Source organism: Gymnodraco acuticeps, unplaced genomic scaffold, assembly GCF_902827175.1.
Source record: "Gymnodraco acuticeps unplaced genomic scaffold, fGymAcu1.1, whole genome shotgun sequence".
Lineage (NCBI taxonomy): Eukaryota > Metazoa > Chordata > Actinopteri > Perciformes > Bathydraconidae > Gymnodraco > Gymnodraco acuticeps.
In genome coordinates, this window is record NW_022990235.1 from 3240299 (window position 1) to 3256921 (window position 16623).

General features: G+C 41.0%; 1 protein-coding gene and 1 long non-coding RNA gene across 7 annotated transcripts in view; one reads left to right on the top strand and one right to left on the bottom strand.

The window, feature by feature from the left end:
• LOC117548143 (sodium- and chloride-dependent GABA transporter 2-like) overlaps nucleotides 1-16623 on the top strand; it is a 42442-nt gene that overhangs the window by 8959 nt on the left and 16860 nt on the right. Inside the window, exon 8 of the mRNA XM_034219184.1 lies at nucleotides 8304-8438. Coding sequence (XP_034075075.1) covers nucleotides 8304-8438 — 135 coding nt within the window. The remainder of the gene's footprint in view (nucleotides 1-8303; nucleotides 8439-16623) is intronic.
• LOC117548144 lies at nucleotides 10543-15932 on the bottom strand. Of its 6 annotated transcripts, none has more exons than XR_004569298.1 (8): nucleotides 15732-15932; nucleotides 14965-15034; nucleotides 14771-14883; nucleotides 14485-14583; nucleotides 12717-12828; nucleotides 12362-12519; nucleotides 12070-12224; nucleotides 10543-10645 (listed from the first exon to the last, which is right to left on the bottom strand). It is a non-coding gene; the product is annotated as an uncharacterized LOC117548144 (long non-coding RNA). The 6 variants fall into 6 exon arrangements; XR_004569299.1 differs by lacking the exon at nucleotides 15732-15932 and adding an exon at nucleotides 15679-15726; XR_004569295.1 differs by having other exon boundaries at nucleotides 14771-15034.

The window sequence follows — 16623 nt, forward strand, 5'->3', positions numbered from 1 at the left end:
TGTGCTCTGCATGTGTGACCATTAAAGAGGGTTTCATCCCTCCCAATTCTTCTTCTTCTTCAACACCCATATAAAACAGAACTGTACACAGATTAACTTTTTCTTTCAACATTTATTTGAACAGCAAGTGGAGGCAAAAGTGACTGCACCCAAAACAATAAACCTGCTGGCTAACTAGCCTAAACTCAGTAACAGAATGTGGGCAACACGTTCTTCTCCACAGCCGCGCCACCTCTGAGTCAGACATCACTTCCCCCTTTTCTATCCTACGGGTACAGCCGTACAGCCACTCCCCCTGAACCCTGTTGTAACAACATAATACACTTTTTGGGGATGCAGCTTGGGATGTCATGACTTAGAACGGGCGTGTCGCCTTCTGTCCTGCCAGTGTTGGCAGGACATGAATTAAAATGTCGAACTCGGACTTCATTTTAAGGACATTTCGGCCAGGGGTGTAGAGCTATATTTGTTTAAGCACCGGATTGGCAAAACAGGAGAGTGTGTGCACCAGTCTGCCTTGATCTATGTATTCATGTCTGTGACACTCACAGTATCTGCTGCCCGCAGCTGTTTTATAGAAGGAACACCTCCTTCACTTCATGAAATCTCTGGCACCAGGAGGCAGCGGGAGGGTTAACTCAGCCTCTGAGAAGAGGAGCGCGCAGTGCCTTTCACGCACCGCCTTTCACTCACTGCCTTCGCTGTGTTTACCTTCAGAATCATTAGAAAGGCTAAAGAGTGGTGTGGCTGATGTGTTTTAACCACACACACACACACACACACACACACACACACACACACACACACACACACACACACACGATTTAAATGCAGACTTTTGTTCCTCCATATTACGTTGTTATCGTTTCACTGAGCGGACCCGCACATTTTTTTCAAACGCTCCCCTTTTTGGTCCATCTGTGCGCTGTGATGATTCGGCTGTACCTTTAGTAATGAATATTAAATGTTGTGAGGAAATCTTTCCACCAATAATTCCAATAAAAATGTATTCACTTCAGGTTTACGAAAGTAGGCCTAACTGTAATCAGATTACTCGTTTTTCAAATGTAACGCGAGCTGAATACAGTTACTTGATTTTTGTATTCTGATTACGTAACACCGTTACATGTATTCCGTTACAACCCAACCCTGGCCACACCACACTGGGCTGGGCTGGGCCGGAACACTTACAAATGTGGGCCGGTAGGATTTAGGTAAAAAAAAAAGATTTGTTTTCTTTTTTTTATAAACTTTTTTTTTTTTTGGCCCTCCGGCCCACACACAGCACCGGCCCACCGGGGAAACTCCCGGTATTCCCAATGGCCAGTCCGCCCCTGGACACAGACACAGGTATACAGAGAGAGACTGACACAGCACACAACAGGTGGCCTGTGTCATACAAAACACTTTTTCAAATGACTATTATATTCAAAACTCACTGTGCACTCTTCAGGTGGGTCGTGTGACTCTGGCACCTGTTCGACAATGCGAGGGCGTTTAAGAACAAATCTATCCATGCGAAATATACAATTAATCCTAGAAGTTCTGCTGTCTGTCTGCAATTTACTCGGCGCGAGTTTGAGGATTTTTCACTGTGAATGTGACGTATCAACGTATCACAGTAATGCATGACGCAGCAGTATGGAGTCAGATTTGGGTCAATATTCTAGCGTGTAAAACTATGGCGTTATATTTGTGCCTCTATCCTGAGCGCGCACTTGAACAGTTTTGAGCACAGAGTGTAAAGGAATATTTTGGTCTTGTTAAAGTATATAGAGTTTAGTGATTTGTCCTCGGGAATCTGTTTAATGGTTAAAGTGTATTCCTGCCTGTAATGTGATCCATAGCTTCTCAGGAAGACACAGGTCAAGAGGTCATCTGATGTCTTGTGGGGGAGAAGCTTGGCCCATGTGGGTTTACAATGCAACGAGTCTTTGTCTCGACATCTGGCATGCATTAAAGGAAAACCCGCGTGTTTTAGGGCCCTCCTCTTCTTGTCTGTATAGTTGGGTGCTTGGCGCTTTTAGAGTTCAGAGTTTGCTGGTATCTTACAGGAGAACTGTGATATGCTGTGAACTCTCCGGCCGCTGAGGCTCTCAATAAATATCAGTGTATTGACAGGCGAATCCAGTTTCACTCATTTCATGATTGGCTCAACATTGCTGCAAAGAAGTTTTAACTTCACACAGAGAAATATATTTTCTCTCGTAAAACTCCTGCTCCGTGCGCAAGCAGACCGCTGCACGCGCTCTCTCTCCCCCGCTCGCTCGACCTCTCCTGCGCGCGCTCAGCTTTGCCTGCGCGCGCTCAGCTTTGCCTGCGCTCGCTCAAGTTGTCACAGCGTTACAAATGTGCCACAAAACCAACCAATTGGAGAACTCGAGAAGGTCAATTCTGATTGGCTGGTCGTCTCCAATCATATCTTCTATCTGAGATGAGAGAGGGATTTTCGGTTGCCATCAGGCAGTTGACGTTCTTATTACACATCCATCGTTGACATTTACAGGACATGACAGACTCGAATGAAGAGAATAGCACGCCACAGTGTCAGGTGAGTTATACCTTTCTAGTTTTCTGATATCATGTTATTGTTTGCAATGCCTGAGTTTGCTAGCCGGCAACATAGCTATAGGGGTAGTTTAAGCAAACCGCTAACAAACCGTAGCCTACATGTAGCTACATGAACCCTTCTGAGGTATTGATTACTTGCCGTAAGCATTAGAGGTGGCAGAATGACAAAACATGTTTCTCTCTCTATCACAATGTTGGGTTGACCAGAACCTGTACCAACTTCTGTTTGCTGTTCTACAATGGGCATATGCTTGCGTTAATTTTCAACCGGACAGATGAGGCTAGGATACCGGCTAAAGTTAGCAACACACGTTAACCATGAACAGCCTATTAATCCGTTCTCTTAATGTTATTTCTTCCAACGTAGTGGAATTAGAGAAAAGGGGCTTCTTAACGTGCTTTTATCCGGGGTGGAGGGAGTTAAATATGAGTTAAATATAACATTGGGGCGTGTGATTGTAGTGGGTGGAGAAATGAGGATATCCATTTTGGAGTTCCAGCTAGTATAATATAGTTAACGTTACACAATAATAAGGAAGAGAGCTATTTGTGTGATACATTGCCATTGATATGGATTTAGAGTGGATATTTGAGACTTCCAAACAGTAAACTAAAACGTAACTTATGGGTGAGTGTTTTTAGCAGAGCCATTATGTCCTTGTGATTCTGTTGATTATTACCTGTCTGTATTATATTGCAGCTCAGCTGATGTTGGATTGATGGCAAAGGGAGAGGGACTTAAGTGAGAGTGAAAACACAAGGTAAGTTTAAAATAGGTCAGCAATTTCCCATCCTATAGGTTGCTAGATGTATCTAACCCTTTCTCCTGTCTCTCTCTCTCAGCACAAGAACCCCACAGGGATTCAATGGAGCCTGAAGACCTGCACTGAGACCCTCACCCTGCACCTGAGTCTCACCTCCCAGAGCTTTGCAAGCCTCTCCCTGTTCCTTATTTTTATTAAACAGACATTAAGCTTCCCAATGGTGTGGTCTTCGTTTTGTGAAAAATATGATTACCTCACATATGTTGTTGCTGTTGTTGTCTTTTGTGATAGTTAAATTGCTCCTGTTGACTTGAGCCAGCCATTCTTTCCTCCTCTCTGTGTCAGTGGGGAAACTTTACATTCATACTCCTTTCTCTGAGCGCTTGGAGCATCCCCAGGCAGCACAGCAAACCATGGGGGAGACGATATGCCAGGACAACACGGAGGAAAAGGCACAGACAAACTGCATGATATGCTATTCAATGTTTATTGAATTCCATTTATTTACATGGATGTTCCTAAAACAACACATGTATCATCATCATCATCATCATGTTGCTGCTGGTAGTCCTTTGATAGGCACCTGCCGGTCTCCTGTCCTTTCTGAAAGTCATAAAGATTACATTAGTACTTTAGATTACTTAGGTCCTCTATTACCAGGGGATTACTGAAACCACCATGAATTGTAGAAATGTATCTAATCAGAATTTGTAAACCTTCCTTCCCTCCCTCTAAATATATCAATAAACATTAGGATGTGATGCTCCTGACTACCATACAGGTTTAAGAAGATAATATTTGTTCTAAAGAATTCAAAGCAATAAACAACAGGCTCTTTAACCAAGGCAACGTTAGCCTAACATGTATGTTAACAGGTAAGATAGCTGTTCACACTGTATATTTTCTACGTTGTAATGCTATGTTATTTCTATTTAAGATGTTTACATTTTCGATTGTTTAATTATTGTCTTTTAACTGTCTAATGTACAATGCCTCCTTGTCTTTTGCTGCTGCAGCGTAAACATTTCCCCAATTGGTATCAATAAAGTAGGCTACTTCTTATTTTATCTTAATCCTCAAATATTAGCACATTTTAAAAAAAAAACACACATTGATGTAACTACACACATATCGATATGTTGTATAAATATTGCAAATCAAAACCTTTATTGACCACTAATTACCAACAATTGCATTTATATCCTGTTATTAATGCATTCAAATCGTGATTCAAATGGCCCGCCACGAACTTCCGGGAACTTTCTGAGTCTCTCTGAACCACGTGACGATCAAGCATTTTGGACTTCCGCTGTCGCAACTCTTCTCTCTACATGGCGCTGGACCAGCCAATCAGAATTGACCTTCTCGAGTTCTCCGATTGGTTGGTTTTGTGGCACATTTGTAACGCTGTGACAACTTGAGCGAGCGCAGGCAAAGCTGAGCGCGCGCAGGCTGGAGAGGTCGAGCGAGCGGGGGAGAGAGAGCGCGTGCAGCGGTCTGCTTGCGCACGCAGCAGGAGTTTTACGAGAGAAAATATATTTCTCTGTGCTCAAAACTGTTCAAGTGCGCGCTCAGGATAGAGGCACAAATATAACGCCATACTCGCGGGGGTTTAATCTGCGCGCCAGGGTCATTTTATGCGCGTGTAAAAGCACATTTTCCGCTCGTGAGTAGCTTGTTTTACGCGCGAGAATATTGACCCAAATCTGACTCCATACTAATGGTCTCAACCATATTGCGTCAGTAACGTGCACTTGTTGTTACAGCAGGATCAGTTTGTGTGTTATGGACACGACCGGTAGATTTTCGCAATCCGTGTTCTCAACATGCTTACTTTAACATACTTTTTCATGGTCGGGCTAAGGAAGGGCTAAGCCATTTCTTGGTATGGCTGTAGCCTACCCCAGCCATACCCTGGCGCCGCCACTGTATGAATGTGAGTATTAGGTCAACGTCATGTATTTTGGTGTCTGCAAAAGTAAGTGACAGCACTTCCACCTTTTCTGTAGAATGACCAGACCCGGGTACGATATTCACTCTTAATAGTTTGATCGGTGCTCTCTGTAAAGGCCGATCAGGAGAGCTGGATCTGATCGTTATGGACATAAACGCGAGTGAAGTATAACCGGACGCGAGAGAGATCAGATCAGCTGCTGAGTCTGACTGAGACACGCAGTTCTGCATGATCGCCTGAAGCTCCGCCCTCTGTTTAGCGAGCTGACCGGACTGCGCAAAATGCGTATATGAAGTGTCATGAACGCAAGAAATCATTCCCTCGTGGGGGCGCGCTCATGTGATTGGCTTAGAATGAAGGAGACATCTGATTGGCTATAGATAGAACAAATTACAAGTACGAATCGGCTGACCGTCAGGGGAGTCTCAAAAAACCCACACACGAATGCACAGCGATCCATGCACAGAAAGCGGTTTGTGTTTGCAGGTGCAGCGGTTTTAAACGGAAAACAAATATGTGAGGATCAAAAATACATATGTAAAACTTTTTTCTGTAATTGGATTTTATTTACATGTATATGAAACGGAACACATTTGTGTGTGCATTGAAAAACACAAGTGTGGATCCGGAAATACAAGTCTGAATCCTTTTGCGGATCATGAAACACAAGTGTGAATCCTTCGGTGTGCATGTGTGTATTATGAGACTGTTCTGAGCCCATAAGCCAGAGGTTCTGACTGCACGTGCACGGGTGGGTTTATATATACAGTCTATGGTTGCCATATGAATTCTTCCCAGCCTCTCTCTCTCGATAGACCTTTTAACTAGTTTACAGAGAGTTAATCAACATATTGGGGGAGATAATCTAAACAGCTGGGCCCACTGAATCACTTGCTTCTGACCCTTAATGTTGCTCTCCCTGAGGTTTCTCCCATGTTTTCCCCTTAAACTGTGGGGTTTTCTCTGGAAGTTTTTCCTTGTACGATGTGAGGGTCTAAGGATAGAGGGTGTCGTTTTTTTCATACTGATATTCTGAACAATCTGTGCTGTTGTATTTGCTGTAAAGTGTCTCTACTGTAGGCTATTTTTATTATATGTACAGCACTTTGGCTTGACCAAAAATCGTTTATAAATGTGCTATATAAATAAAACTTGATTTGATTTGACTTAATGGCCTCAAAGCCAGCGTTCTCACCCATAAACCATTTGTGACCCAGAGTTGACTGGTCATATACTGAGAAATATCAACATATGACTGCATTAGCACATTCCTTACGGGAGATAACAGAGCCGGGTTGGTCATAAACGTCAAAGGGCAAAAGGTTAAATATCTAGGAGTAAAGACAGAAATATTCCCTCACAGTTACTGATACAGGATATCAGGTGCAGATATTGGTTCAAATGTGAACTGTACCAACCCTGTAGCAGAGGAGAAGTTTGGACAGCAAACATGGTCGCGTGTGTGGATGTACAGTAAAGCAGACCCTGGAGCTCCATTCTATATTACCAAAAAATCCCTCTTCATATTGTTGTGTTTCCTAACCACTTATGCTGTGTCAGCCACTAACAGTTAAATTCTGACTAACAACATAAACAAATAGAGAGAACAGGTGGAAAAGGCTTCAAACTATATAACCACATTTGCTCCATGTTATCCACAAACTACCAATAAACACTGACAGAAAGCCCCAAAATGTAACATAAACAATCCCAACTGCATACGGGTTACAAACAAAAAGACAAATCCTTAAAAAAATTAAACACACAAAGCATACTGGTGGTGGTTTGGTGTCTTTGTTTGAAATGTAAGCAATAACAGGGAGAGGTTTTATGTGTGTCAGATTGTGTGTCCATTGCACATTCAGGAAATAATATACAACCTACCGTGTCAGAGTACCTTCATCTTTTCACTGGTGAAATACAAGCCTCTCAAGTTCAACAAAACCTACACCTACCCAAGCTGGGCTTATGCTCTGGGCTGGTCCCTCGGACTGCTCTGCGTTCTCCTGGTTCCTCTGTAGTTCTTCAAAGTTATCCAGATGAAAGGGACAATAGGGCAGGTATGTACTCAGCAGAGAAAGACAAATATTATCACAATGTTTGATGTTATCAAGGGCTTAAACAATATTTCCCTCAACAGAAGACGAATTGCATTTTTTTAAAATGTATTTATCATTTGAATTGTATTTCTAAATGAAAATTTGAATATTTACCAAGTCATTCATTATAAAACTTAGTATTTTTGTTTGCCTATATATACAGTCTATGGCCTAAACATGCATTGTAAGTGTTTACATTTAATGGTTGTGTGGTAACCCAGCTAGCTTTTAACAGTATTTAAAACACGTTATCATTGAACTTCTCTATTTTTATGGAACACTAATGCAAATAATGAATCTATGACTTGTTCCAATATAATGTACTGTCCTCCTAAGTCTTGAAATGTATTTTATGGTTAATAACTTTCAAAAGAAGCAGCAGTATATCAACAAGGCCCTCAAGGCATGCATGTCAAGTAGCTGCAGCTGCATGCATGTGCCAACCCAAATACTTAACATGACACTAATCGCAGCAGTAAGTGTGAGAAAATTAGAAAGGAGAGGTCAGGCTTTTATAAGTTGGCTCTCTTTGCATGTTTCACCGTGTCACATGCCCCTTTCACACCAACACGTTTTCAGCTCCGGCTCGGAGCTGGAGCCTGAAAAGTGCCGGTTTTTCCTGTTCACACCGCAGCGGCGCCGCCTCTTAACTCCGCAATCCGGTTCACTTCCAGCTCCAAATTTCTGACTGGTTTTTATTGTGGCCAGCCTAAGGCACACCTGTGCAATAATCATGCTGTCTAATCAGCATCTTGATATACAACAAATGTATCCTAGATCTTTTACATGTTTCTTTTATGTGACTCATGTTTGTTATGTAGCTGTCCTGTTGCATCTTCTGGATTGTTTCAAATAATACATTTTTATTACAAACACTATTTAAATGATAAACCTGCCTTTGTCTCATGTTGACAGGTAGTCTACTTCACAGCCACTTTTCCGTACCTGATGCTGGTGGTTTTGTTGGCTCGTGGACTCACTTTACCAGGAGCTATTGATGGCATTTCTTTCTACCTGTATCCAGACCCCAAAAGGTTGGTGGACCCTCAAGTAAGTAATTACTTCAAGTCATGATTAAACTTAAAGGTGGGGTAGGTAATTTTGGAGAAACCAGCTCGAGTGCACTAGAATTTGAAAATACACAGCCGGAAATCTATGGAATGCCATTTAAGCCAATATTAAATAAATAAATATATACATAAATAATTAAATAAATACATATATATGTAAATATGCCTATGAAATAAATTATTAAATAAATAAATTAGGCAATAAATATGTATACATGTACATTTAAATACACATTTATTTATTTCATGGGACTTTTATTTCATAATGACACATTTATTTATTTCAAGAGACTTGTATTTCATAAAGACACATTTATTTATTTCAAGAGACTTGTATTTCATAATGACACATTTGTTTATTTCAAGAGACTCGTATTTCATAATGACATATTTATTTATTTCAGATGACTTGTATTTCATAATGACGCGTTTCTTTATTTCAAGAGACTCGTATTTCATAATGGCTTATTTCATGTGACTTGTATTTCATGATGAGACATTTCCATTCCTTATATGCAAATGAACGGGGCGTGGTTAGCTCACAGGTCCAGAGACCCAGACCAAAGCAACAGCACCACACTGACTACTCGAGAAGAGGAAGAAAATGGAGGAGAAGGACTATAAGGCAAACTACTAAATTCTCAGAGTCAGACATCGCATGTAATCTGATACTCTAAATTTCACCCGCCAGAAATGTTCGCTTCTTCTTCTTCGGTGTAAATTGTCCGTTGGCAAACCAGTTGACTTCTTCTTCTCTCGGTTTTTTGGCGGATTGCAAACAACTTTAAGGTGCATACCGCCACCTACTGTACTTGAGTGTGAATCATCATATCATTCCATCTCGTAACTCATGGACGTATCTATGATCTAATCCAAAAATAAATAAATTAGGGCTGTCAAACGATTACAAATTTTAATCAGATTAATCACAGCTTAAAAATGAATTAATCATGATTCATCACCATTCGAACTATGTCCAAAATATGTCATTTCTTTATGTATATTGTTGTGGGAATGGAAAGATAAATGAAAGAAGGCGGATATATCCATTTAACATGTTTATTGTAAAAAAATTATGTGTGTCAAAATGAAAGAGAGCACCTATCAATCATCAAACCGTGGGGTCTTAATTCATTACGTATTGATTTCTATCTTACTTAGAAACTTCAGGAAAGTCGACGGGGGGCGCTAGTGGAGTGGAGTACTTCGTGACCACAGAGTGTGAACGTTGTGATCAGCTGTTTTAGCGCAGTTCTCCAGTGAAGGGAGGAGTCTCCCTCCGCAGCCGGTTGGCGTAGTTTTGGCACAATTCCGTTGTACAGACCGACGTTAACAGCAGCCCTGTCTGTGCACACGGAGACCGACTCTGTCGTCCGGTGATCTAACCGCCTTCTGGAAAAGCTTCACAAGTACGTCGGTACGCAAATGCGCTTTGTGACACAAGTGACGGTACGCATTTCAGATTACGCACATAACCTGCGTACCAGTTATGTGTTACCTGTACTACAGCTAAAGTATTCTCCGTCGGGACTTCCTGCAACAACACCACGCCGTTATCTTGATTCTGATTGGCCAGAAGACATTATCAAAGATGTTCTATTGGGAAGACGATCACTACGTGACAAAAGTTTTCAAAACAGTTTCTGGTCTTCCGTATTTCCAGACAAGTGGCTGCTGAAATCAATCTTACTTACTGCTGTCTGTGCAATTTACTCCGCGCGAGTTGGCGGACTTTATTTTGCTTACTTTAATATCATTTTTCATGGTGGGGCTAAGCCATTTCTTGGTATGGGTGTAGCCTAACCCAGCCATACCCTGTCTTTATAAATATGTGTCTGCTAGCATACCAGCAGACCAGCATTTATCTATCACCAGCTTATGTTAGTATTAAATATACAATGTATTCTGGTAACTATCAAAATAAAGACATTGTATAGTGTTCATAACAGTATTTTTATTTAATAAATTATACTTAATACAATAATATTACAAAAAAAACCTACATCTAAATAAATATATCATCTAAAAAAGATGCATTTGATTTAAAAATAACAAATATAATTCAAAATGTAAACAGTTGTTACATATCCATTATCTTCTCTGTTATGTATCTTCCGGTCTTTGCCAATCTGGCCAGCATTTCTTGGTCCTCCACGTCTTTCTCGTGCAGCCACTGCTTGAAGCAAACTGAAAATAAGAAACAACAATGTTTTAACAATTCTTATTCAATTATGTGATGATAGAACTGCAAACAGAATAGCTGTAACTTTAACAAAATAAATAACTCAGTTACCTCTAATCATTAACCCATGTTTGTATCATTGAGTTAACTCTGTGTGTTGCTGCTAGCATACATAATATATACCTGACGTGGAAACGTTACTCGTGGATGGGGCTACAGAGCTACTAGAAAGACAGTCGAACCCGGTGCATTCCTCCGTCTGAATGTGGAGCACTTTTGCTAAATGTTTAGACAAATAGCTTGTGTTACCGCCCTTACATGCTAAATTCTTATTGCACTATTGGCAACGAGCATTTTCCACCTCAAGACAAAGCCCCCAGGAAGTGTGCCGGACTCTGAGGAAAATATTCGTTGTGTCCAAACGGCGGTACTACAATTTCCTTATCAGTCTGTGACGTCGACCGGCCCAGAAATACTTTTTCCCATTGACTAACATTGGGAAAGAGACATCTGTAACTCGGTGGATAATTTTTTTGAAACTAAATAAACTACCCAGTATGAACTATTGTATAGCCCTAGAATCATTAAGTTCTTAAAGTTGTAAAATGCACTAAAAGCCGAATCTAGATTTATTCTCTCTCTCCATTCTTTCTAGTGAGCCGAGAGTGTGTGCTCGGGGGGCGGGGCTTAAGGGGCGCATGCTCTGTGAGCGCACAAACGGGTTATTCTGCTCTGACAGCCAGGCATGACGGGTAATCTGTGACGTTTCGCTCTCTCAAAAGTTGGGCCATTTTGACTTCATGCGCCAATGAGCAGCTCTCATAGGAAAGAACGAGGCCCCTCCTCCGATGCTGTATCCAGTTCTTATTAAACATCCATGCCCAGTTCTTATTAAACATCCATGCTCAAGACGGGTAACATAACTACCCTCGGGGCGCTTAGTTCTCTCCGCCATGTGTGTGTGTGTGTGTGTGTGTGTGTGTGTGTGTGTGTGTGTGTGTGTGTGTGTGTGTGTGTGTGTGTGTGTTGCATGCATGTAGCAGGTTCTGTGTGTAAACTGCCCCACCCCCTCACACACCGACAGGGGAGAGAGATCTCGTCTGGATTGGAAAGATCGAAAATAAATCATAGACGCACTTTGTAGTCTTATTGCATATTAGAAACGGAGTTGCAGTAAGACTGCGATATAATGTTTATGTAGATATAATACATATGACATCTATTTTTTAAATGTCTCCCGTAACGATAAAAAGATTGATAACATTGGACGTTAACGGTACCACGGTCTTTAATAATTCGGCCCCGTTAATACTGGGGCTCGGTACCCATCCCTAGTTTTAATTATTACATCATCAATATTACATTTCAAATAACCAAGTACTTGGTTACCAACACAAAGCGCAAGTGGCTAGTGCTGCTAAGAACATACCTGGTGATGGTGATGATGGTGGCTCTTCGCTGCAGGATCTGGTCGATGTCCTCCTAGCAGAAGCGATTGCCTTCGTCGTTCTCGTCCATGATGGCGGCGTAGGCTCCTTTCCTCAGCAGGTCCTCGATCTCCTTCTTGGATAACTGCTGGACCGGCTAAAGGCGACGCAGAGAGACATTTACACAAGTGGATTTAGAAAACTCTTTTTGAAAATAAACTAAGCGTACTGCAACAGCGACTGACCCAAAAATGACTTGGCATCTAGAAATATGACAGATTTTCTTTTTCTCACCCCGTTGTTGTTGCCACTCATGCTCTGCAGGACGGGACGGTCCAGCCCGAGCTTCAGACTAGCTTTATCCAGCATTTCCCTCTCATAGTTTCTAGTGATCAGACGGTACACCTCCACCGCCTTAGACTGGCCAAAACGATGACGAACCGAGCTTGAGCCTGAAATAAAAAATTAAAAGAGGGGTCAAAAGAGCATCATGTGCAGCTGCTGTTCAACGTTTTTAAGCATTAAATGGGAAAATAATATACACTTAAAGAACCGAGGGAATAAACGGAAAGATTGTTGTTGTTGTAGCCTTATTGAACTATCTTTAGGACGGACAGAGCAGATATATATATATATATATATATTGTACCTGCAGGTCATTTTGAGGGTTCCAGTCAGAGTGGAATATCACACAGGTGTCTGCAGCAGTGAGGTTCACAAGCTCTTGATCAGGTGTTTGATGTGGGCTGGCATGATCCTTTCTGCAGCGATGAATAAAGAAAACAAAGAAGACATTATTAATAATAGTAACAACAATAATATTAGTATAACTATTTATATAGCACTTACACAATAATTGCAAAGTGATTCTCACAACAAAAATAAAGAACAAAACAATAAAAAAACTAATTATTATAGGAATGTTAAAATACAAATAAATGATAAACATTCTGAGAGGCTGACTACAAAAGGTAGACTCAGACCCCGGCCACACGAGGACGAAAACGGCTAAACGCATAGGATTAACGCAAACGCAAACAAGCTTCCGTCCACACGCAATAGTTATCCGGATAGTGTCTACCCACACGAGACCGCTCCGTTTAGCTCCAACCGCTGGAGAAGCTGCAGTACATATGCAGGAGCCTGTACGTGGCGCTGTAACTTCCTCCACAAAAGCAGCGAAGAAGCATGGTTGTCATGGTTGCCCTTCTGTTTATTCTCCGCGGTGGGGGCCGAGGGAACCGGGCAGAGTTTTTCGCCAGTCAACGTGTATTAAAGTTTAAACCTTCCGACAAAATTATAAAAGTGCCGGTCAAAGGTCTTCTTTGTTATTTATTGAGCTTTAAAACAAATGAATAACGACTCTATATAATATAATAATAAAAATACACGGAGCCTCTCTTTTTCCTCCCTCTCTTCGGACAGCGTCAGTGTCTGTTTCATGCAGCAGCTGATCCAGTAATGAGTGCCCCGGCCGACAGTAAAAATAAACATATTTATAACTAGTTTAGGTAGTTTGAGAGGTGTCTCCGTCCTGTCAGATTAGACTTCACTCGCGTTTATGTCCATATCGAGAGAAAGATAAATAATCTGAATTCAGTGTGCAGTTTACTTTGACGCGGGGGTGAGCAGCAGAGGTGAGCAGCAGAGGTGGGGAGAGGCGGGGCTATTGCGCAATCATTATCAGAAAATGATCGCTGAAGCTGCAGTACATATCCACAAAAGCAGCGAGTAAGATCCCCCCCGGATGTGTAAGTCTGCTGTAGATGTTGCACAAAGAACTGTAGCATGGTCAGTAGCGTCCGGAGCACGATAGCAACTCTGCGATACGCCATTGTTGTTGTTGTTGGTGGCGAAACACATCAGCAATGGCGCGGAGTACGCGGAGGTGAGCAGCAGAGGTGGGGAGAGGCGGGGCTATTGCGCAATCATTATCAGAAAATGATCGTATAGGGCGCACACACGGAGCTGTTTGACCCCCCAGAGCGTTGCGTATGCCGTTCTATCCACCTTGGGACCCGTTATCGTTTCCTCAGTCGTTTAGTGCCGTATGCGGTTGTCCTCGTGTGGCCGAATGGTCTATATGACCCTAAACAGTAACACAAACGGCCGTTTTTGTCCTCGTGTGGCTGCAGCCTCAATGGCTCTTGATGACATCAATGAGCAGTCCCAAAACATGCTGCTGTATAAAAAGAAATAGGTCCAGATTTCTTCTATTTAGTGTTGGATGATTTGTTGTATTGATTGCTGATGGTTGTTAAGATATGTTTTACAATTATAACAAAAAGATTATTGTAATTGGAATCAAAAAGTTTACAAATCGTAGTTTTAATAAAATGACTAGCAATATAGGATTTATTCAACAGCGGTAAAGTATTAATTTACTAAATTAACGTACACTGAACTGTAAAACTTACCACTATTTAGGAAAGGACCTGATCAGAAGGATTGACTAGTAAGACAGCAAAGAGGCGGAGGAGGTCTCTGTCATGTACAACCATTGGTAGATGTTACACCTGAAAGAAAGATAAGGAAATAAGACAACACAGGAGGACAAACATCTTCTTAAGTAAAAGACCAAATCATGTCAAGCTTTAACTTGAGGCTGTTTTTTCAGTCTTTACAATGCACAGTTGGAAATTACATTCCAAAAGCTAAATTCAAACTCAACACCATAAATAACTGGGTACCAAAGTGCTTTACCTGATAGGACACGTTCCACACGGAACAGCAACCATCCGGCTGGGCCGTATGCTGCATATCATCTCCTCCCTCTCCACTGTTTCCAGTAGATCTCTACTGCCTGTCCAATAAAACTGAAATGCCCCAAAACAATCATATTTCAAAAGTTAAAAACAATAACTTGCTTTTGGCATTCAAATGTATTATAATCTCACCTTTTTCCTGGATGTCAGGAAGGCGTTCCCTTCAAGTCCGCAACCAGTCATAGGAGTTCAAATGCAAAGCCTGAAAGATGACAAGAGCGGGAGACTTACATGTTACAAGATAAGTAATACCAGAGCAGTGTTTAGGACATGCAGAGAACAGATCAAATCCCCTGACAGGCTCACACACTTTGGTGATGTCCTCATCTGATAATGATGTTTCATTTTTAGCAGCAAAGTAACATTACTCAAGGTATATGTTGGACCCAACTCATGTACAGTATGTTTTGCATCTCCTCAACAATGGTCTGTATAGTTGAGTAGAAACAAACTGTCCCTACAGTTTCAGGTAGATTAACAAAGAAAAGTTTGCAATGAAGCACAAAACCCCTCTTTGTATTAAGCTAGCTGCCACAAAAAGTACAGCTTAACATGCTAACCTGGTGGAGTTAGCTAACGTTAGCTAACTTCATGTCCAACACAAAACTTCTAACGTGCATTACATTGACGATTTTAAACACAACTTAACTCTCTCAACTTGTAAAATAACGTTAATTTAACATACCCTTAAATAACTACATCACGTTTTTCAGGGGCAACAGAAACTGCAGAAAACGTTAGCTGCTAACTGTTGTTAGCTAAGACAGCTAGCTCGTAACGATAGCCTCCTAGCAAACGTAAGGTTACGTTAACATTAACTTAACGTTGTAAGAAAGCAAAACGAACCTTCGAGACATATTTTACTCTCAGACTGGGTGTAATTGTGTAGCGTTGCTTACCTCCAGAAGGACTTTTAGATGTTTCCCAGTAGAGACTAGAGAGAGCTGTCAGAGCGGTTGCTCTCAGAAGAGCAGCATTGGGCGGACCAGATAAGACCAGATAAGAACCAGTTAAGTCTTGGAGCCCACCGACGTCTTCCATGTTGTTATTTTCATTTAGTAGTTTGCCTTATAGTCCTTCTCCTCCATTTTCTTCCTCTTCTCGAGTAGTCAGTGTGGTACTGTTGCTTTGGTCTGGGTCTCTGGACCTGTGAGCTAACCACGCCCCGTCATTTGCATATAAGGAATGGAAATGTCTCATCATGAAATACAAGTCACATGAAATAAGCCATTATGAAATACGAGTCTCTTGAAATAAAGAAACGCGTCATTATGAAATACAAGTCATCTGAAATAAATAAATATGTCATTATGAAATACGAGTCTCTTGAAATAAATAAATGTGTCATTATGAAATACAAGTCTCTTGAAATAAATAAATGTGTCATTATGAAATACAAGTCTCTTGAAATAAATAAATGTGTCATTATGAAATAAAAGTCCAATGAAATAAATAAATGTGTATTTAAATGTACATGTATACATATTTATTGCCTAATTTATTTATTTTATAATTTATTTCATAGGCATATTTATATATATATGTATTTATTTAATTATTTATGTATATATTTATTTATTTAATATTGGCTTAAATGGCATTCCATAAAATCCGGCCATCCAGTTATTTTAGCCGGGCCGGCTAAAATGATTGGTCGTGCTTTTTACAGTACTACGGCTTCCACAGATGAAATATTTGTATGGATTTTTTGTCAAAGCACTTAAGATATTCATTGCTATCCGGATGTTAAGAGCATTCCATGGAATATAACAAAAAGTGTATCTCAAGCCG